Below are 22,226 nucleotides of genomic sequence, written 5' to 3' on the forward strand. Positions count from 1 at the left end.
CAGAAACACCCCATATGTGGTCGTAAGCTGCTGTACGGCAACACAGCAGGGCGCAGAAGGAAAGGAGCGCCATATGGCTTTTGGAGGGCAGATTTTACTGGGATAATTTTAAGTTGCCATATGACATTTAAAGACCCCCTGATGCCCCCTACAGTAGAAACTCCAAAAAAAGTGACCCAAATTATAGGATAAGGTGACAGTTTTATTGGTACTATTTTTTTGTATATATGACTTTTGATTGCTTTAGATTATGCTTTTTGTGAGGCAAGGTAACCAAAAAATGGCTGTTCTGGAACAGTTTTTATTTTTTGCTTTTTAAGGTGTTTACCTGACAGGATACATCATGTTCTATTTTTATAGAGCATGTTGTTATGGAGGCGACAATATTAAATATGTCTACTTTTATTTTGTTTCAGTTTTACATATTAAAGCATTTTTGGAAGAAAAAACAAATCCTGTTTTTGTGTCTCCTTTTTCTGAAAGCCATATTATTTATATGGTTCAGGTGATTATCTTATGTAGGGGCTCCAGGTTTTGCTGCATGAGGTGACTGTTTGATTGGTACTATTTTAGGTTGCATACTACTTTTTGATCGTTTGGTATTACAATTTTTGTGATGTATGGTGACAAAAATTTTTTAATTTTTTTTGGCACGGTTTTTATTTTATTTTTTTGCGGTTTTCACCTGACAGGGTAAATCATGTGATATTTTTATAGAGCACAGGTTGTTACTGATGTGCCGATACCTAATTTGTCAATTTTTTTATATTTATTTTGGTTTTACACAATAAAAGCATTTTTGAAAGAAAAAGAATCAGGTTTTTATGTCTACATTTTCAGGAAGCCAAATCTTTTTTATTTTTTGGGCGATTGTCTTAGGGTCTAATATTTTGCAGGATGAGATGTCACTTTGATTGGTAGTATTTTGGGGTATTACACTTTTTGTGATGTATGGTGACAAAAAATTTATGCGGCGATACCTAATATATATATATATTTTGGTTTTAAACAATAAAAGCATTATTGAAAGAAAAAAAAAAATGATGTTTTAGGTCTCAATTTTCTGAAAGCTATATATTTTTTATTTTTTGGCTTATGTAGGGACTTATTTTTTGCGGGATGAGATAATGGTTTGATTGGTATCATTTTTGGGTACATATGACTTTTTGATCACTTGGCATTACACTTTTTGTGATGAAATGTGACAAAAAAATGGCTTCTTTAAGCAAAGTTTTTATTTTTTATGGTGTTGACCGGACGGGGTGAATCATGGCATATTTGTATAGAGCAGGTTGTTACGGACGCGGCGATACCTAATATGTGTGTTTTTTATTTTATTTTTTTCTATTTTTTACAATTTCATATATCTCTTTTATTGGGGAAGGGACTTCTTTTTTTTTAACTTATATTTGTTTTATTGTTAAAAACACTTTTATTTGACGGTTATTATTTTTTATTTTTGTCCCACTATGGGACTTCAACATTTCAAGGTCTGATCCCTGTTTCAATACAGCACAATACATCTGTATTGTGCTGTATTGAACTGTCAGTGCCTTACACTGTAAGACACTGACAGTTGCCTAGGAGACCTAGCCCTGGGACTGGATCTCCTGGGCTTCCGTAGCTGGCAGTCCTGATGCCTGTTCAAGGCATCGAGGCCGCCATAGCAAGCAGCATGGGGATCCGATAGGGATGTACAAGCTGCCGCAAACCCCCTGTATGCAGCGGTCAGCGCGACCGCAGCATACAGGGGGTTAGTCCGCCGGCATCTGTGTTTTCACCGATGCTGGCGGATACAGCAGGGGCCCGGTTTTCAGTATCAGCCAGGCCCCTGCTGCTGATCGCTGCAGCGAGTGTTGGGCAGCTGGTTAACCCTAGGACAAGAATGCTCGTCCTAGGGGGGTGTGGCCTGCTGGCATGCGATATGGCCTCTTAGTAGAGGAGCTCCGCATACACAGCAGCGACAACACAGCACCTGAAAGCACTCCGGAACGAGATCCTCCCTACTACATCCATGCCACAACCACCGAGGATGAGGAGGGGCAAGAGATCCATCAAAGCCCAGGGGAAACTAAGTTTTTTCTTTGACAAAGAGCGCGCACAAGATGGAGGAAGTAGCGCTCCCTCCTCACCAGTGAGAGGCTCTGCGCACACACCCAACACAGAGCAAAGAGGGCAAGGAGAAGGTACAGTCCCTCACCCACGATCCTCACCTCTGGCAGCGAATGCTCTGAGCGGCAATGGCGTCTCTCCAGCTCCCTCGCTCCATAACAGTCCTGGGGGAAGCCTCAGATCTTAGGAACATGTGCACAAGCTGTGTGCTGGAGCTAGTGGGAACCACCATAATCCACAGCTCCCCATGCTAGAGCCACATAATGCTCCTATCAGCTCTCCCCTTCCTCCCAGCTGTACTCAGGGACAATGATGGCCAGTTCGCATTGTTCGCCCGCGAACACATGTGGGCTGCCATCTTTTTTCACAAGTCCGGCGAGGCGCAGGTAAGTCCTTACCTGTGCCTTTGGGCGAGCCGGTCTGAAATCAAATGCGGTCAGCGGGAGAAGGCAGTTCCGAGAACAGCCACCGGGGGCCTTCATCGGGCTGTTCTCGGAACTGCCTGCTCCCGGTGACTGCATTTGATTTCAGACCGGGTCGCGCACAGGCACGGACTTACCTGCGCCTCGCCGGACTTGTGAGAAAAGATGGCAGCCCGCATGTGTTCGCGGGCGAACAATGTGAACTGGCCATCACTGCTCAGGGATATCACAGCCTCACATTGCAGGATTTCCCTACCTCAGATGTGCCAGTCTCAGGGTCCCTCTTAAATGATATGCTGTTAGCACTCAGCAGATCGATGCAAGACAACATTGCCTTGCTCATTAACCCTCTATGTCAGATTTAGAAGGTAGAATGTCACATGCTGAAACAAAAATGGGCGAATTCGCGTCTTCACATAACCAACTTATTGATGCCCACAATAACCTCACAGATGAAATTGAGAATGCTCGTCCTAAAGCGTTAAGTACCGACCAGTTAGGATGCATTTTCTCGTCCTAGGTCGGCAACCTGTTAAGCCAACCGGAAAGGCATACACACTTGTATAGTTCTTGTGACCTTTCATGACACTATCTGTAAACTACTAGTAAGCAGTATACCTGAAAGGTATTACCCTTTCTTTTGTCTACTAGCAAAACATCTGCCACTAAACATCCATGTTTGACGCTGTATAGAAGTATACTGAGCAGATTGGACGTGTTGTCAGACAAACAATAGTATGGCCCACAGCAATCTGTCACGAATCCTTCATTAACAAGCAACTGTCAGACACCTTGGGCGTCACTTATCTCTGGATGAAACAATAGAAATGGTCAGGTGAAACATACATTGTGTAATAGATAGTCTGCAGAATTCTGGCAGAAAAAAAGAAGGACACATTTATTAAGGGACTTGTGACTATTTTAGTTAAAAAATAGTTGCAATCACCCTCTTTAACCGGCCGTGTGACAATATTTTGTCTCATGGCCGGTTTTACACTGTTTTCACTAGTAAGGCGGGATGGGGACTGAGCAGGGGACATGCCGGGGTTAGGACTCCAGCCAAGGCAAATATACTAAACATTTGTGCATGGAAACAGACGTAAATATTGGCAAAAACTAATATTTTTTTTCGGCAGGCGCAAGGACTGCCATAGATTCGCCAAACAATTACCAACTGCAAAACCCCCAGTCATTTCCAGCATCCTGTATTTGAGTGCAAACATAATTGACAGATAAGACTTCATTCTTCCCTGTAAACAGTGGAGCACAAACATTAAGGCCCCTTTCACACGGGCGAGTATTCCGCGCGGATGCGATGCGTGAGTTGAACGCATTGCACCCGCACTGAATACCGACCCATTCATTTCTATGTGGCTGTTCACATGAGCAGTGATTTTCACGCATCACTTGTGCGTTGCGTGAAAATCGCAGCATGTTCTATATTGTGCGTTTTTCACGCAATGCAGGCCCCATAGAAGTGAATGGGGTTGCGTGAAAATCGCAAGCATCCGCAAGCAAGTGCGGATGCGGTGCAATTTTCACGCACGGTTGCTAGGAGACGATCGGGATGGAGACCCGATCATTATTATTTTCCCTTATAACATGGTTATAAGGGAAAATAATAGCATTCTGAATATAGAATGCATAGTAAAATAGCACTGAAGGGGTTAAATTACCTTAGTCCACTTGCTCGCGCTGCCCGGCATCTCCTTCTGTCTCCTTTGCTGAACAGGACCTGTGGTGACGTCACTCCGGTCATCACATGATCTTTTACCATGGTGATGGATCATGTGATGATCAGAGTGACGTCACCACAGGTCCTGTTCAGCAAAGGAGACAGAAGGAGATGCCGGGCAGCGTGATCAAGTGGGTTAAAGTGAGTTAAAATTTTATTTTATTTTTTTAACCCCTCCAGTGCTATTTTACTATGCATTCTGTATTCAGAATTATATTATTTTCCCTTATAACCATGTTATAAAGGGAAAATAATACAATCTACACAACCCCGATCCCAAGCCCGAACTTCTGTGAAGAAGTTCGGGTTTGGGTACCAAACATGCGCGATTTTTCTCACGCGAGTGCAAAACACATTACAATGTTTTGCTCAAATGTAAATAATGCCTCTTGTACATCGTCTTATTATCTTTTGGGAGACACCCATGTCATTTCCCGTCAAAAAAATTACTTGCTGGTTGAATAAAAGTAACTTTAAGTCAAAATTTGCCAGGGGTATGAATAATTATGGGCAGCACTGTAAATACCATAAAGTGGAATCACCACAAAGACTGTATAAATGGCAAACAAAGACTCATCAGGCTGAGTACACAAATGATATGTGAATAAGTCACAACACTAAATGAAAATACTGACATATAATAAGTCATAATCATAAGCACTGTACTGACCCGAAAAGAGTTTCCCACCAGATATGCACCACTAGTCCACACCCCGACGCGCGTTTCGCGTGCTGCTTCCTCAAGGTGTAATGGAACGGATGGTGATGCTGGTTAGATGTAGGGCGGAGACGGCCATCGCATTAGAGTATCTGGCCAATCACAGATCTGGCACGAGCGCCGGTAGGCTGGGAGGTAATTTGCAAGCCATGCCTCACCTGGAACTAAAGACTTAACTGGCGCCGTTCACTATATGGTGCATGGACCTCCCGCCACGCGACCAGGGAGCGCATGCCAACGCCGAAGAGGAGGGGAGTCAGGCGAGATTTCGCGGCGCCCATCCTCACGGAGCCTGGAGTGGTGTCGCAACTCAGACGCATGCACTGGGAGTCCATGTGCACCACGCACGCCATATTAGGTGAGGGCAGCAGGGCTGGAAATCGTCTCAATATAACAGAATATGCAGTACCAGGAAAACAATGACGTTAGCAACAAGGTCGATATGCCGGCATGTATGGTACATGAGATGGAAATAATGTATTGTACCTAGATGTTAATACCCCTATACTAGAAGTGAAAAGGACATAAAAGACAAAAACAGAATAAATACATATGTGCAATGTGAGAGTAAATGACATGGATACAGTGCAAAGCAAGACTATATGGTGTAAATGAAAAATGTGTGAAGTGCAAAATGTGTAAACAGAAATTTATAAAAATAAACAATTAGTGAAGATAAGAAAAATAAAAATATAAATAAAAAAGTAAAAATTAAATTAGAAATAAATGTGAAAGTATGAAAAGAGAGAATAAATTGTTAAATAATAATGAATCAAAAATGAATAATAAATTATTAATAATTAATGTGAATGACATTAAGTGTGCTCGATGTGAGAACTGGATAAAACATGACAGTGAATACCCATTTTACATGTGATGACTATAGGTGATATCACAAGGTGAGATCTTTCCTTTTTTATACACTGCTCGAAATATCACATCACCTCAAAACTGCAAGGGACATGGAGTAGATGGAAAAATTCACATCTTCTATGCAGGTAATACACAGTGCATACATGATGACCCTAATCTCAATAGAAACAGCACGATATTAACCCATAAAAAATATATGAAGGGATATATAACACATAAAAAATATATATAAAATAATATATATTCCTCGTTCCAACGCCGTTCAGAGACATTGTCTGCACTTCCTTCATTGAGGGACTGAATACACCCGCATCCAAAGACATAGGTGGTCTACCTCAAACCCTCCCTAAAGACCAACAGCATAAGGACCTACAAAATAGAAACACACATTAGTCCAAATATCACCACTCCCACACACCCAGCATCACCAAATATAGAACAATAAAATGAGCAAACATAATAAAAACAATGATTACAGAAGGGACGCAAAAGGAATCTTGTCGTTGAGACCATGTGGCGTCTGCGTGTTCAGTTTGACAATCCACTTACTTTCCACTTGTTCCAAGCATCTGAACAGATCACCTCCTCGGGAGCCAAACAAGACCCTGTCGATACCACGAAACTTTTGCAGATTGCCATTTTTTGGTCGAAAGTGTCTTGCTATCGGCTTCAGCTTGGCAATCTTGTCCCTCTCATGGTTCTCGATCTTTGAAGCTGCATGTATATCTTTCTGATGATCCTGAATGCAAATGTGTAGCTCTGGTGTGGTCATTCCCACATATTTAAGCCCACAAGGGCACGTGGCATAATAAATGACTCCAGATGTTCTGCAGTTAATAAAGTGTACTATATTGTAGACTTGTTTCCCAGCTGAATCACAAAAATTGTCAGTTTTCATTATAACTTTGCACGTGCTGCAATGTGCAATGACCACACTGGGTCAAGCCCCATTTCGGGCCACGAGAATTAAATAGAAAATGTGATCTGGGTGGCACATAATGACTCCATCCTAATAGGTCATTTTTGCTGCGTTTGGCCACAAAGGCCGGAGCCAGTGGAAGCACATGTTCCAAATCTGAGTTTGAGATCAGAATAGGCCAGAATTTAGTGAAAATCTCTCATATTGTGCCACTGTGTATTATAATTGCTGATCATCATGGTTTCAAATCATGCATTGCACGGAAGGTTTCCCTGCTCAAGTCAGCAAATGTCCAGGACCGTCTGAAGTTTACCAATGACCATCTGGATGATCCAGAGGAGGCATGGGAGAAAGTCATGTGGTCAGATGAGACCAAAGTAGAACTTTTTGGTCTAAACTTCACTCGTCGTGTTTGGGGGAAAAAGAAGGATGAGTTGCATCCCAAGAACACCATCCCTACTGTGAAGCATGGGGGTGGTAACATCATGCTTTGGGGGTGGTAACATCATGCTTTGGGGGTGGTAACATCATGCTTTGGGGGTGCTTTTCTGTGAAGGGGACAGCACAACTGCACTGTATTAAGGGGAGGATGAATGGGGCCATTCATTGTGAGATTTTGGACCAACAACCTCCTTCCCTCAGTCAGAGCATTAATGATGGGTCATGGCTGGGTCTTCCAACATGACAACGACCCGAAGCACACAGCCAGGATAACCAAGGAGTGGCTCCGTAAGAAGCATATCAAGGTTCTGGAGTAGCCTGGCCAGTCTCCAGCCCTAAATCCAATAGAACATCTTTGGAGGGAGCTGAAACTGTGTTGCTCAACGACAGCCCCGAAATCTGGCAGATCTAGAGGAGATCTGTGTGGAGGACTGGGCCAAAATCCCTGTTGCAGTGTGTGCAAACCTGGTCAAGAACTACAGGAAATGTTTGACCTCTGTAATTGCAAACAAAGGCTTCTTCATTTCCACGCCATGTTTGCTGGCGCAGTGCTGCCCCTGCTCTCCTCATACTTTGGGACTCGGGAGCTGGCCTCTCCTCCTTTCAGCTCCCGCCGGCTTCCCATGCTGCAGGGCGCTAAATCGCTCCGGCGCCCACCCAAACTAACCAATAGCAAAGCTCCTTGCTGTATGGAGCTTTGCTATTAGTTATTTCAGGCACAGGCAGCATCGCTGCGCTACCTGAGCCGTTCACTGCACCATGGAGTTCCATTGTAAAAACAAAAAACATACTGGTAATGTATACGTTTTTTGCAGGATGGGAAATCGTAGTGTACCATGTTTTTCCATCCTGCAAAGTCCAGAAAAAAATTTTATACAATTTTTTGTACAATGGAACTCTATGGTGACAGCTGCCACAGTATGGCATCTGTCTGAGGCGTCCGTTATAGTACAAGTTTTTTCATGTACGTTAAACATATAACCGAAACATGATGTGAACCCGGCCGAACTGACAGGAACAGAGCTGAACAGACTCCAATGACCATGATGGGATCTGTTCAGTTTCTGTTCGGGATCCTCTCTTTTTACCAGACAAAAAAAACAGCTGTTAACAGGAGAAAGATATTTTTTCTGATAAAAATATATTACAAAGTTTCTTAGGGTTGCTTGTACTGTTGATTTATGCAAAGTTATTTGAAAAGTTAGTGACCGTTTAAAGGAAATGTGTCACCAATTTTTTTTCCCCTGTCAGTTAAAACCAGATAGATAAAAACATATCCTATTTGGTAAGGCTACTTTCACATCAGCATTTTGGCATTCCCTTTTTGAGATCCGGCAAAATCGGGCTAAACTTTTCAGTTTAGGGCCAATGTATTGTGAATGGGGTATGCTCCGTTCGGGGGGATGCATCAGTATGAATTCCGTTCCGGTAGCATTCCGTTTTGTGACTGGACACAAAACAGCTGCAAGCTGTGGTTTAGTGTCTAGTCATCGAAATGGAACAAACGGATCCATCACTAAAAACAATGTACTGTAAGTCAATGGTGTCGGATCCCTTTTTTCTGATCTGTCACCCACTGACTTACAGTACATTGTTTTTAGTGACGGATCCGGATTGTTTCATTTTGATTTAGCACAACCGCATCCTAATGGAACGGATGCATCCTGATGTGTAAAATCAAACGGAACAGCTTTGGTCCAATTTTGAGATCCTCTGCCGGATCTCAAAAACGGAAACCAAGGCACAGATGTGAAAGCAGCCTAATCTGTTTTTATTTTCTGAATGCAGATTTTTTTTTATTCTATTTCCTTGATTACGGGGGCGGCCATCTTGCCTAATCTGTTATTAACAGCATTTACAAATCATTAAAAAATTGCTTTATGGCCGCCCCATGGGCCATAGACACAATGGTCAGGAAGGGACCTCATTGACTTCTATGGGAGAGTTTTCTAGGCATGGTTTGTGACCTGCGCAGAGGTCATTGTACAAGGGAAGAATACATAAGGCTTGACAATCACCTATTGTGAATGGTGGGTCCTGTCTTGTCTGATCTATACATAAAGGTGATATATGCCATTATAAAAATAACCACTCAAAATTCTTTAAAAATGTTTAAATGGGTTCTCATCTCACCTTTACTAACGCGAGACGAGACACAGTCCCAACCACCAGTCTGTCAGGAAAAAGCGGAGTGCGGCGATGCTTACTGAATAGGTTTTCAGTAGGGTTTCCAGTCTAACACAAAACAGTCAGCATATTTGGACACAGAGAACCAAATCGCCCTCCAAATCTCTGTTCAAATATGCTGACGGTTTTGTGCTAGAGTGAAGAACTCAATATCGTGAAAAAAGCAGCGCGGTCCTACACCGAAGACGCATTGACTGTTTGTGTGAACATTGCCCACTTCACATTTAGGACCAGCGACGCTGGCAATACAGGCTACGTACCGAAGTGTTTTATTTATATAGTAGGGTTTCCAGGATTTTTATACTTCCCGACAGGCCATGAAGATCAATCGGTAGGGTCTGACACATGACACTAGTCAATCGGTTGCTTTAAGGCAGCTGCAGCGCCAGTACACCACCGTGTAGTGGACGGGTGTGCTTACGTTCACTTCGGGAGCAGTTCTGCAGTAACCAGCTCTAAGCACTACACAGCGGATGGATCTGTGCACTACAGGCACCAGAGCTACACTGAAACACTCAACAGACGATCACCGCCCCCCCCGTGATCACACAGTGATGGCTAACATTCAACACTCTAGTTGTGGTGAAGCTACGACTCCCAGCACGCTCCATTCATTTCTACGGAGTGTACATCTTAGGAGCTGTAGTTTTCCCACAGCTGTAGCGCCGGAGGTTAGCCATCACAGGCCTATCCTGAAAATTTCATGCCCAAAACTGACATGTCACAGGTTTAAAAAACAAAACAAACAAACTGCACAGCATTTTATTTTGTGCATGGAACATGTATGCGTCACGTAGATGAGATTGGTAAGTAAAAATTACAGCACTGCAGCGAGAGAAGCGCTCCCACGCGAAACTGGCCGGGACACACTGCGCGCATTCTGCTAAGGTATAGTATTCTGGCAGGCCATATTTCTGAAGGGCTCAGACCCTTCAGAAATACGGCCTGCCAGAATACTATACCTTAGCAGAATGCACGCAGTGTGTCCCCGCCGGTTTTGCGCAGGCGCATTAAGCGGGCACGCTTCTCCCGCTGCGGTGCTGTAATTTTTACTTACCAGCGGATGTGCGCTTGCGCAGCGCCGCACACACCCTCCTCCAGCCGATTACGATGCGGCTGCGTTACTTCCGGTGCAGCCACGTCACTTCCGGGTATAGCATTTTGGCAGAACACATCCGGACAGAAAATTCACATGACCTCCGATTCACTTCGTGGAAGAGCCCTTAGAGGCGACATGCAGATTTCCGGTCAGGAGGTGTAAAAACTGGCCTGCCGTGCAGATTTAAAGGGAGTCTTTCACCTAAACTGACCATTATAGAACATCAACCCCATGATCTGCATTATAGTCCCCATATTGGAATGCTACTTGCCGTATAGCTGTCAGTCGCTTATTTTCGCTAAAAACACCTTGACTCAATATGTTAATTAGTAGCTCTGAAGGTGCCCAGGGGCGGCGTTCAAGCGGCCGGTGTCCAGGCCCCTCATCGCTTTTCATATGAAACCCTTCCCCTTTCACCGCTTTGGCCCACCCTAGGTTCTTCAGAAATCCAGCGCCGTTCACGAGATTCACCGTGCCTGTGCACTTCATTCCCCATTCCGGCACATGCGCATTAAACGCTCTTGTGCATCTGCCCATAATGGGGAATAAAGTACGCAGGCGCAGCGAATCTTGTGAACGGCGCTGGATTTCTGAAGAACCTACAGCAGGCCACAGGGGTGAAAGGGGAGGGGTTTCATACGAAAAGCGACGAGGGGCCTGGGCACCGGCCGCATGAACGCCACCCCTGGGCACCTTCAGAGCTAATTAACATATTGAGTAAAAGTGGTTTTTTTGCAAAAATAAGCGACGGACAGCTAAAAAGTAAGTAGCATTCCAATATGGGGACTATAATGCAGATCATGTTGTTAGTGTTCTATAATGGTCAGTTTAGGTGAAAGACTCCCTTTCAGATACAGAGCCCGACAACTCCTGCTGGGTATTTTCTATGTGGATTTCACTCTTTGCAACAAATCTGAGGCAATTCATGAACAGTGGAGGTCAACATTTCTTCGAAGAATCGGTTGGGGTGCCATGGAGATGCCGCCCCCCCCCCCCCTGTAAAACACTAAAGGGGAACGCACCCACAGTCCATTCAATACAGAGCATATAATTCCAGTACACCCGAGCCCCCAGTCCCTGCAAAAGCATTGCACTCCAGAGCACTGACAGCCCTGTCTCAGCGAATAGCATTGCACTCCAGTGCAGCCAATGCACAGAACTGCGTACCTGGGCACCGTTATTCTCTGGTGAATGCAGAGCATGGCAACACCAGACATTGCAGCGCACCCAAAGCCCAGTCAGCGCACAGCACTGCCCCCAAGCAAGCCCAAAGTCTGACCAAGGCAGAGCATAGTATTCCAGTGCACCCTACAAATGATAGCACCCCTGCACCCACAGTCCCTTCAAAGCAATACAGCTTAGGGCACCTACAGTCCAGTCAATGCGCTGAACCCTAGCACCCCCCCACAGTCCAGTCTAGGCATTGCACCCTAGCACACCCACAGACTATACAGAACGTTGCACCCCAGCTGCGGCTCACTACTGATGATTGCTTTATTCAGCCGCTAATGAGAAACTCTAGCAAACTACTGACTTCCTAATCAAACTCCAAAACTGCTACTCCCACAAAAAAGTCGTCACGTGGACATAAGGTCATCAGAGGTCCTTTCTCCCACTAGGAAACAAGAGTCTACTAAACGCCTCTACCAACATGGCGTCCTGAGCGCAGACAAGCATCGTATTTACGTTCTACACGCTGACTGACGTCACGCCGTCATGCGTCCCCTCCTCTAAACGCAATGCTAATTTCAGCAAAGCGGGAAGACGGTGAACTGTGTCCTTAGGAGCGTAGCCACGCCCACATCACTACAGCGTGCCTGCACCGACCGCGAGCTAGAGGGCGGGGCCTAAGCGCTGCGCCGGACTCCTCCCCTCTCTGGCACGGCCTGGCTGTTTACATGGGTGCCGCTCCCCCTCAGCTCTAGAGTCCGCTCGGCTTGTCCTGTCAAATCCCGAACCGTGGCCGCGCGGGGCGCTTCAGCGGCTCCTCCTCATCCTACGTCATTGCCGCTCCGCGCCTGGGCGCTTGTGTTGCCATAGAGACCGTGGCCTGAGAGCGAAGGGCCCAGCCTGGCTAGGGGCCGGGACATGCTGAGCATGCAGCGGAGAGCGCAGGAGGACGGGGAAGTGTCCAAACCGAGTCCATGCAACGACGTCCGTTTCCCGGGGCCCCGACCCCTGCGACTGGTAGAATGGAAGGTGTCCACGGGGATGTCGGTGCAGATCGGCTCCGTGCTGGCCCTCGGAGTTCCCATCCAGGGGGCTGACCCGAAGGAGCAGCGAGGCTCCCAGGACGAGGCCGGGAGGCCTCACAGACTCCCCGAGAGGAAGATCAAGTCGGACCGGGCCGGAGTGGTGCTGGAGCTGTGTCTGAAGCCGGGCCAGGTGGTCTCTGCAGGGTAAGCCGTGCGTTTCCCTCCAAGCGCCTGTCGCGGAGACATCCGCGTGGTGGAGTTGTTTACATGTGCGGCTTCTCGGGCCCGGGACCGAGCCTTAACCCCTTCAGTGCTCTCCCCATCGGAGGAGCAGCCAGGCATGGAGCCCACCTCTGGTTCCTGGCACTTCACTAGTTTTCTTTTATGCAATAGCAGAAAAATTATCTGAATATAGACATTTCGGAAATCCAAAAGGCATCAAATAACGTACAACACGGGAACCAGGCGGACGCCTCCTGGATCAATACTGTAAATGTAATGATGCAAATCTGTACCGCAGATCAAAAAGAGGGACATTTAGGGAGGTCTTCTCTAGTCCGGTGGGCACATGCAGGAAATACATCCCTGGGACTTAGGCTACATGCACACGAACGTTGTTTGTCTCCGTTCCGTTGTTTTTTTTTGCGGATAGGATGCGGACCCATTCATTTCAATGGGTCCACAAAAAACGCAGACAGCACACCGTGTGCTGTCAGCATCAGTATGTCCGCTGCGTTGGCCCGCAAAAAAAATAGTGCATGTCCTATTTTTTTCTAGTTTGCGGACAAGGATAGGCATTATTACAATGGATCCGCCCAAAAAAATGCCATACGGAACGTCATCCTTTTTTTTTTTTTTTTTTGCAGATCCTCAATTTGCGGACCACAAAACACATAAGGTCGTGTGCATGTAGCCTTATTTTGGTGCTTTATTAGGGTACTGTCACACTTGCGTTTAAACTTTTCCGGTATTGAGTTCCGTCCTAGTTTAATCCTAATGCATTCTGAATGGAGAGAAATCCGTCAGTTCAGTCACTCTACGGTTTTTGGACGGAGAAAATGCCGCAACACGTGCCGGATCTGGCATTATTTTCCATTGAAATACATTAATGCCGGATACGGCCCCAAGTGTTCCGGAAAAATGGATCCGGTTTTGCGGTCTGCGCATACCTTTAAAAGTGTGAAAAAGATAAGTACCGGATCCGTTTTTTCCGGATGACAACTGGAGAGACGGATCCGGTATTGCAATGCATTTGTGAGCCGGATCCGTCTACAGATTGCTAGAATCCAACAACGCAAGTGTGATCTGAGATGGGTGTAATCCGAAAAACGTCACGCCCCGCTTCCGCAGGTGTATGGCTTGTTAAAGGAAATCTGTCAGTAAATCTGACTATATGTAACCCAGTCCAGGGCTACATACTGCTGCCTGACACAATGCAAAACATACCTGTCTTAGTATTCTGGGAATTTCCAAAGTGCAGAAAATGAACTTTTATTCATATGCAAATGTGGTCTCAATGTGCCCAGCGGGGCGTGCATAACTGTATAGGAGCCCGAAACCTCCTCTGCAACGTCACCATCCTCCTCCATCTCCGGCCGGATCGGCGCATGCCCACCGCAGGGCATTCAGTGCAAGCACCAACCGTGGACAATGCTCACCAGCCGGCCGGAGCTGAAGGAGGATTGTGATGTCGCAGTGGAGGGGGCGGTACAGGGACCAAGTGAAGAGGAGGGCTTGGGCTCCTTCAGAAGGCGTGCCTGGGCTCCTATACAGTTATGCACGCCCCGCTGGGCACATTGAGACCACATTTGCATATGAATAAAAGTCAATTTTCTGCACTTTGGAAATTCCCAGAATACTAAGGCCCCTTTCACACGGGCGAGTATTCCGCGCAGGTGCAATGCGGGAGGTGAACGCATTGACCCCGCACTGAATACCGACCCATTCATTTCTATGGGGCCATGCACACGAGAGGTGATTTTCACGCATCACTTGTGCGTTGCGTGAAAATCGCAGCATGCTCCTCTTTGTGCGTTTTTCACGTAACGCAGGCCCCATAGAAATGAATGGGGTTGCGTGAAAATCGCAAGCATCCGCAACCAAGTGCGGATGCGGTGCGATTTTCACGCACGGTTGCTAGGAGACGATTGGGATGGGGGCCCGATCATTATTATTTCCCCTTATAACATGGTTATAAGGGAAAATAATAGCATTCTGAATACAGAATGCATAGTACAATAGCGCTGGAGGGGTTAAAAAATAAATAAATATTAAACTCGCCTTAATCCACTTGTTCGTGCAGCCGGCATCTCTTCTGTCTTCATCTGTGCTGTGAGCAATAGGACCTTTGATGACATCACTGCGTTCATCACATGGTCCATCACATAGTGACGTCATCAAAGGTCTTATTGCTCACAGCACAGATGAAGACAGAAGAGGTGCCGGCTGCGCGAACAAGTGGATTAAGGTGAGTTAAATTATTTTTTATTATTTTATAACCCCTCCAGCGCTATTGTACTATGCATTCTGTATTCAGAATGCTATTATTTTCCCTTATAACCATGTTATAAGGGAAAATAATACAATCTACAGAACACCGATCCCAAGCCCGAACTTCTGTGAAGAAGTTCGGGTTTGGGTACCAAAACATGCACGATTTTTCTAACGCGAGTGCAAAACACATTACAATGTTTTGCACTCGCGCGGAAAAAATCGCACATTTTTCCGCAACGCACCCGCCTCTTATCCGGGCCAAAAATATGACGCCCGTGTGAAAGAGGCCTAAGACAGGTATGTTTTGCATTGTGTCAGGCAGCAGTATGTAGCCCTGGACTGGGTTACATATAGTCAGATTTACTGACAGATTTCCTTTAAAGGGCTTCTCCGAGCGTAGGGCTTGCTGAAGGGCTTCTCCGAGCGTAGGGCTTGCTGAAGGGCTTCTCCGAGCGTAGGGCTTGCTGAAGGGCTTCTCCGAGCGTAGGGCTTGCTGAAGGGCTTCTCCGAGCGTAGGGCTTGCTGAAGGGCTTCTCCGAGCGTAGGGCTTGCTGAAGGGCTTCTCCGAGCGTAGGGCTTGCTGAAGGGCTTCTCCGAGCGTAGGGCTTGCTGAAGGGCTTCTCCGAGCGTAGGGCTTGCTGAAGGGCTTCTCCGAGCGTAGGGCTTGCTGAAGGGCTTCTCCGAGCGTAGGGCTTGCTGAAGGGCTTCTCCGAGCGTAGGGCTTGCTGAAGGGCTTCTCCGAGCGTAGGGCTTGCTGAAGGGCTTCTCCGAGCGTAGGGCTTGCTGAAGGGCTTTTCCAGTTTAAAAAAAATTGTGTAAAAGCAAACTCGCCTTTGTTACCCATAGCAACCAGTCACAGACATTGGTGGCATATTACTAGGATATCCATCTCTAGAGCGGGGTCCCAGAGTAGAGGAGAACACTATGCAAGCATGGCCACCTCACCATTGACTGCTATGGAAGTTTCGAAAATACTGAGCACTGACAGCCCCCATAGTGGTGAATGGTGATGTGGGTGCGCTTGGACATCTTGCTTCCCCGTTCACTGCAATGGGACTTAGAAATAGCCGAGCACGCTCACTCAGCTATTTTCGGAAGTCCCATAGCAGTGACCGGAGGGTGGTCGTACACACATGGCTGCTCTCCCTTCATGTCAGGGCCCTCTTCTGGAGATGGGGTGGCACCCGCATCTATCTGACATTGATTGCATATCCTAGCGATAAACCATTAACGTGCCAGATGGGAATACCTCTCTAAGGATACATCCACACTGGACTGAAACGTGGCAGATTTTGGATGCAGCAAATCCTTAAAGTGTAACCGTCATGTTTTCATCACAAAATAAATTTTAGCATATTTTCCCACAGCATTATGCATGAAGCAATCTTTAGTTTCTTCACATACCACTGTTTTCCTTGAGTTTTTCCCTTAGTTACGGCTGTTTAAACATTTACAATATGAGGACCTTTGCAAGATGGCTCCTCTGACAGTTCTCTGAGGCCAAAACTGCTTTCCCTCACTTCCCATTCACACTTGCTGTACCTAGCAGCTCCCTGCCAGCCAATCAGATTGGATTACTGAGACACGCCTCCGCACTCTGAAGCCTGATTCAGGCATGCAGTGTAAAGAACCGCCCCTCTGTCTTCTTAGCCGGAGACAGACAAGTCTTAGCAATGGTCTTTTAGGGAAGCAGTGGAAAGGGACAGAGGACATTAATGAAAGCTGTTATTATAAGGTAATTACAGATCTCTTGACAGTCATTGACGGACTAACTCAGGTAAACATGGCTAGCTCTAATAAACTAGAAATAAAATAAAAAATATAACAGTTACACTTTAACGTTTTACAGTAATTTTAAGAAACTTCTCAGCGTAAATTGACCTGCGGTGCGCCTTTTCTATTTACAGCATGGCCATTTATGTTGCAGATTTTCACAGCGGATTTCACTCTTGACAAGCACGGGATGAAATTCGGCAGCAGATCTGTAGGTAACTCATGCAGATTTTGCCACAGATTTTTAATTTTAGTTTTTTTTGCAGCAAATTGTGTTTGGTGTGGATGTGTCCTAAAGGGGTTATCCTCCTCCTCCTCCGCCACTTCTGTCCAACGTAGCTTGGCTCCCAGGTGCAATCCCCTTCCTGCTTTTGTCTTGACATACTGGAAATGCTTGCTCAGCAAATCCTGATCCTGTCCCCCGCTTTATGTGATGACAGGACCGGGAGGCGGCGGCCCGTGGGGCGAGTGGCCCCCATACATATTAGTGTGTTGTCAGCCAATCCTGCAGACAGCGGAGGGTTCAGCCGACAATCTATTATGTATGTATGTATGTGTGTGTGTGTGGAGCTCTTAGGCCCCTTTCACACAGGCGAGCTTTCCGCGCGGGTGCAATGCGTGAGGTGAACGTATTGCACCCGCACTGAATCTGGACCCATTCACTTCTATGGGGCTGTGCACATGAGCGGTGATTTTCACGCATCACTTGTGCGTTGCGTGAAAATCGCAGCATGCTCCTCTTTGTGCGTTTATCACGCAACGCAGGCCCCATAGAAGTGAATGGGGCTGCGCGAAAATCTCAAGCATCCGCAAGCAAGTGTGGATGCGGTGCGATTTTCACGCATGGTTGCTAAGATGACAGTCTATTCACTGTAGTATTTTCTCTTTTAACATGGTTATAAGGGAAAATAATAGCATTCTTTAATACAGAATGCTTAGTAGAAGGTCAATTGAGGGTTAAAAAATTAACTCGCCTCCTCCTCTTGATCGCGTAGTTGCCGATCTCTTCTTACTTCTTTAATCATGAGCTGCCGGCTAAAGGACCTGTGGTGATGTCACATCACATGGTCCATCACAGTGGTGATGGACCATGTGATTGGACCATGTTAATTATTTTTAATTATTTTTTAACCCTCAATTGACCACCTACTAAGCATTCTGTATTAAAGAATGCTATTATTTTCCCTTATAACCATGTTATAAGGGAAAATAATTACATCTACACAGCACCGATCCCAAGCCTGAACTTCAGTGAAGAAGTTTGGGTCTGGGTACCACATTCAGTATTTTATCACGCGCGTGCAAAACGCATTGCACCCGCGTGATAAAAACGGAACGCAATAGCAGTCAAAACTAACTGCAATTGCGTACCTACTCGCGCGGGTTTGCCGCAATGCACCCGGAACGCATCTTGACCTTATCCGGACACGCTCGTCTGCAAGGATCCTTAACTCTTCCCCGACAGGTAATGACGGAGGAGAGAAGGATCGGTGATCCAGCACCGCATCCTTTATTTATTTATTTTCTTCTTCTTCTTCTAGGAGATAAGTTGCCACGCCAAGTGTCAGACAATGGCTTTCTTCTCTCTTCCCATTGACAATGCATACATGCTGGCCCCAACAGAGAGTGCATGTATATGGGGGAGTCATGAGACAGATGTATGGCCACCTTTGACAGGAATTGTCAAGTTTTCATCAACCCCTTTCATTTAAAGGGGACCTTTTCATGTTTTTTTATTTTTTTATTTATTTATTTTTTTAGTTTAAATACCTTTCCTTCCTAAGTACCCCCTGCTGAAGCTGCCACCCTGCCTGTTTTTTTTTTTTTATATCTCTTCTACGCCCTGCTGTTCCCATCTGCAGTTTTTAACGTTAAATACAGGAGGCGGGTGTGTCGGTGCAGAATCATAGTCCAGACTCTGTACCTGTTCCTGGTGAGAGAGATGTCTGTGAGCGGCGGGACTTATTGGGAGAGGGGCTTTGTGTGTGCCAGAACTGGTACAGCGCTCCTGACTAGAAAAAGGCCATACGCATACGCAGGGCTCGACAAATCCCAGGCGCCAGGTCGCCATGGCGACCATAAATTTAGTCCTGGCGCTTGGGTATTTGTCAGCCCGTTTTCAAAGGTGCCCGGGCGATGGGTGAGGAGCTGCCGTTCTGTCCGGAGGCAGCACCGTTTGAAACAGCTCCTCAGTCAGTGAGGCAAAGCACACAATAGCAGAGACGCTGGCAGCAGGGAGGGGAGGGGCTCGGGAGGAGTGTAATCTGATCCTAGAGTGGAAGCTGCTTCTGCCAGCCCCTCCCCTCCCCGCCCACCAACCAATCAGAGCTGAGGCAAGGATTAGCAGCTCTAGGTCACTGACACAAGTACAGGAGGGAGTCTAGAAAGAATCGAATGAGTCTCAGGTTAAAAGAATCTAAAGATCCGATCAGTTAGTGACTCCTTCGATTCTTTGAGTTAAAAGAACAGGTTAGGCCTCTTTCACACTTGCGTTGTCCGGATCCGGCGTGTACTCCACTTGCCGGAATTACACTCCGGATCCGGAAAAACGCAAGTGTACTGAAAGCATTTGAAGACGGAACCGTCTTCCAAATGCGTTCAGTGTTACTATGGCACCCAGGACGCTATTAAAGTCCTGGCTGCCATAGTAGGAGCGGGGAGCGGGGGAGCAGTATACTTACCGTCCGTGCGGCTCCCCGGGCGCTCCTGAATGACGTCAGAGCGCCCCATGCGCATGGATGACGTGATCCATGTGATCACATGATCCATGCGCTTGGGGCGCCCTGACGTCACTCTGGAGCGCCCGGGGAGCCGCACGGACGGTAAGTATACTGCTCCTCGCTCCCCACTACACTTTACCATGGCTGCCAGGACTTTAGCGTCCCGGCAGCCATGGTAACCACTCTGAAAAAGCTAAATGTCGGATGCGGCAATGCGCCGAAACGACGTTTAGCCTAAGTCCGGATCAATGCCTTTCAATGGGCATTAATTCCGGATCCGGCCTTGCGGCAAGTGTTCCGGATTTTTGGCCGGAGCAAAAAGCGCAGCATGCTGCGGTATTTTCTCCAGTTCCGGAACGGAACGTTTTTTGGCCGAAGACATCCTGATGCATCCTGAACGGATTTCTCTCCATTCAGAATGCATTAGGATAATCCTGATCAGGATTCTTCCGGCATAGAGCCCCGACGACGGAACTCTATGCCGGAAGACAATAACGCAGGTGTGAAAGAGCCCTAACACTGAGGCTGGCTGGGACAGGAGCAGAGAGATAAAAGTGACAGGACACAGTTTAGGTTGAATTAACCCTTTAGGATCAAATTGGCTTCTCAAGGAGATATACATGTTAAAAGGCATCCCTTCTTCTGTCTCATTCAGTAGCTATAGAACTAAGGGTACTTTCACACTTGCGGCAGGACGGATCCGGCAGGCTGTTCACCCTGTCGGATCCGTCCTTCCGCTGTTTCGCCGGACCACCGCTCCGTCCCCATTGACTATAATGGGGGCAGAGCTCTGGCGCAGCACGGCAGTGCATGGTGAAAGGCCGCCGGACTAAAAGTACTGCATGTCCAACTTTTTAGTCCGGCGGCCTCTCACCGCGAACTGCCGTGCTGTGCCGGAGCTCCACCCCCGTCCCCATTATAGTCAATAGGGTCCGGGGACGGAGCGGCGGTATATGCAACATGGTATACAGCATTATTGGGGGGCTCTATGGAAAAGTGGGGGGGAGCACTATGGGGGCACATACTGGGGGCTTTATGACGCGGCTCCGCCTGGCTCCTAACTTTTTTAGCTGGCTCCTAGATTCCAAGGAAATTTGTCAAGCCCTGCGCATACGTAAAAATACCCATGAGTCTTTTTCTAGAGAGTAAAATGGCTTGTACAGGCGTTATTGCGACCTCTGCTTGTTACCATACAAAAGGGAGGATTGCTGCATGTAAATGCCTCTGAACAAGTGAGCAATGATCGGGACCGGTTGGTTCGTCCCCAGTCATTGCTCTGTATATATGTGAACGCGTCCTGATGAGCGCTGTGCATAGGGTGCAGGATGTGGTAGTTGTTGTTCCTGTATTTTACAAGACTGATCACACGGGTCCCTGTATCTAGAATGAGATCAGCTCTGACGGTGAGAAGTGTCACATAAACAATCCCTTCCCCGGGATGTTAATAAATAACTAGAGCATGACTTTTAACTAAAAAGGCCCAAAAATCTAGCAAAAGTGCACAGTATATTAAAGAGTCACTGAGCGTTGATAAAACTTTTGATATGTTATACAGACATATCAAAAGTTTTGCCTTGTGGGGGTCTCGGCGTTCAGACCCCCTCTGCGTATCCTGCTCAGAAGAAGGTGTGTGGACCTGGTTCCGTCTTCTGCAGTAAGGGTGCAGCTGGACGGGCACGCTCTTCTCTCCTCGTTCTAGTGATCGGTGGGGGTCTCAAGTTTCAGACCCTCCACCTATCAAAACTTTTGATATTTCTGTAAGACATATCAAAAGTTTTACCAAAACTCAGTGACCCTTTAAAGACGACCTTTCAGCTCTCTAAAGTGCTGGAACCTATTCTCTTAGAGCTTTACATTGGGCTGGACGTGTCTTACTGGAAATACATGAATACAGTGATCCCCGACATGTGATGGCCTCTCGTACAGCAATAGCGCCATTCACCCACCATCAGCGGTGCATCAGTACATTGGCATGTGTAGCCAAACAGCGTACGTGCTATTATCTGATGAGAGGCAACAATCGGTGCTTTTGTATCGCTGTCTCCTTCATCACTGTTTCTGGTGGCAATGCCAAGAGGCTGAATACTGACTAGTGGTGCTGATGGACTGCACACTATGAAGTAGAGTGGGAGTCATAATGCATCTGCAGCCCTTCAGTTCTCTTTATTACTGTGTTAATAAACAGTGCCAGCCAATGCCCTCCATTACAGTATCAGTGCCCCCATAACAGTGCCAGCCAATATCCTCCATTACAATGTGAGTAATAATGCCCCCATAAAAGTGCCAGCCACAACAAAACCCGATTGTAGTGCGAGTCACAAATGCTCCTATCCTTGTAGAAAGGGATTATTAACCAGTTTCCAGTTGCCATTTTTTTCACATAAAATGGTCGTACTGAACCAATTAATATTGTAGGTTGGTGGATCACTTAGACTGTATGAGGACACCCCCCCCCCCCCAGTTGTCAAAGGGGTTCCAATCAGTGATGTGTAGGGACACACCGCTTTGACAAGGCAAGAGGTTATACCCTGTTGTCAAT

General features: G+C 46.6%; 1 protein-coding gene across 1 annotated transcript in view; it reads left to right on the forward strand.

Moving 5' to 3' along the window:
* The first annotated feature begins 12,243 nt into the window (after positions 1-12,243).
* The window catches only part of CTDP1 (CTD phosphatase subunit 1), an 83,836-nt gene continuing 73,853 nt past the window's right edge, over positions 12,244-22,226 (forward strand). The window contains exon 1 of the mRNA XM_040433499.1: positions 12,244-12,905. Coding sequence (XP_040289433.1) covers positions 12,595-12,905 — 311 coding nt within the window. The 5' untranslated portion in view covers positions 12,244-12,594. The remainder of the gene's footprint in view (positions 12,906-22,226) is intronic.

This window comes from Bufo bufo, chromosome 5, assembly GCF_905171765.1.
Source record: "Bufo bufo chromosome 5, aBufBuf1.1, whole genome shotgun sequence".
Lineage (NCBI taxonomy): Eukaryota > Metazoa > Chordata > Amphibia > Anura > Bufonidae > Bufo > Bufo bufo.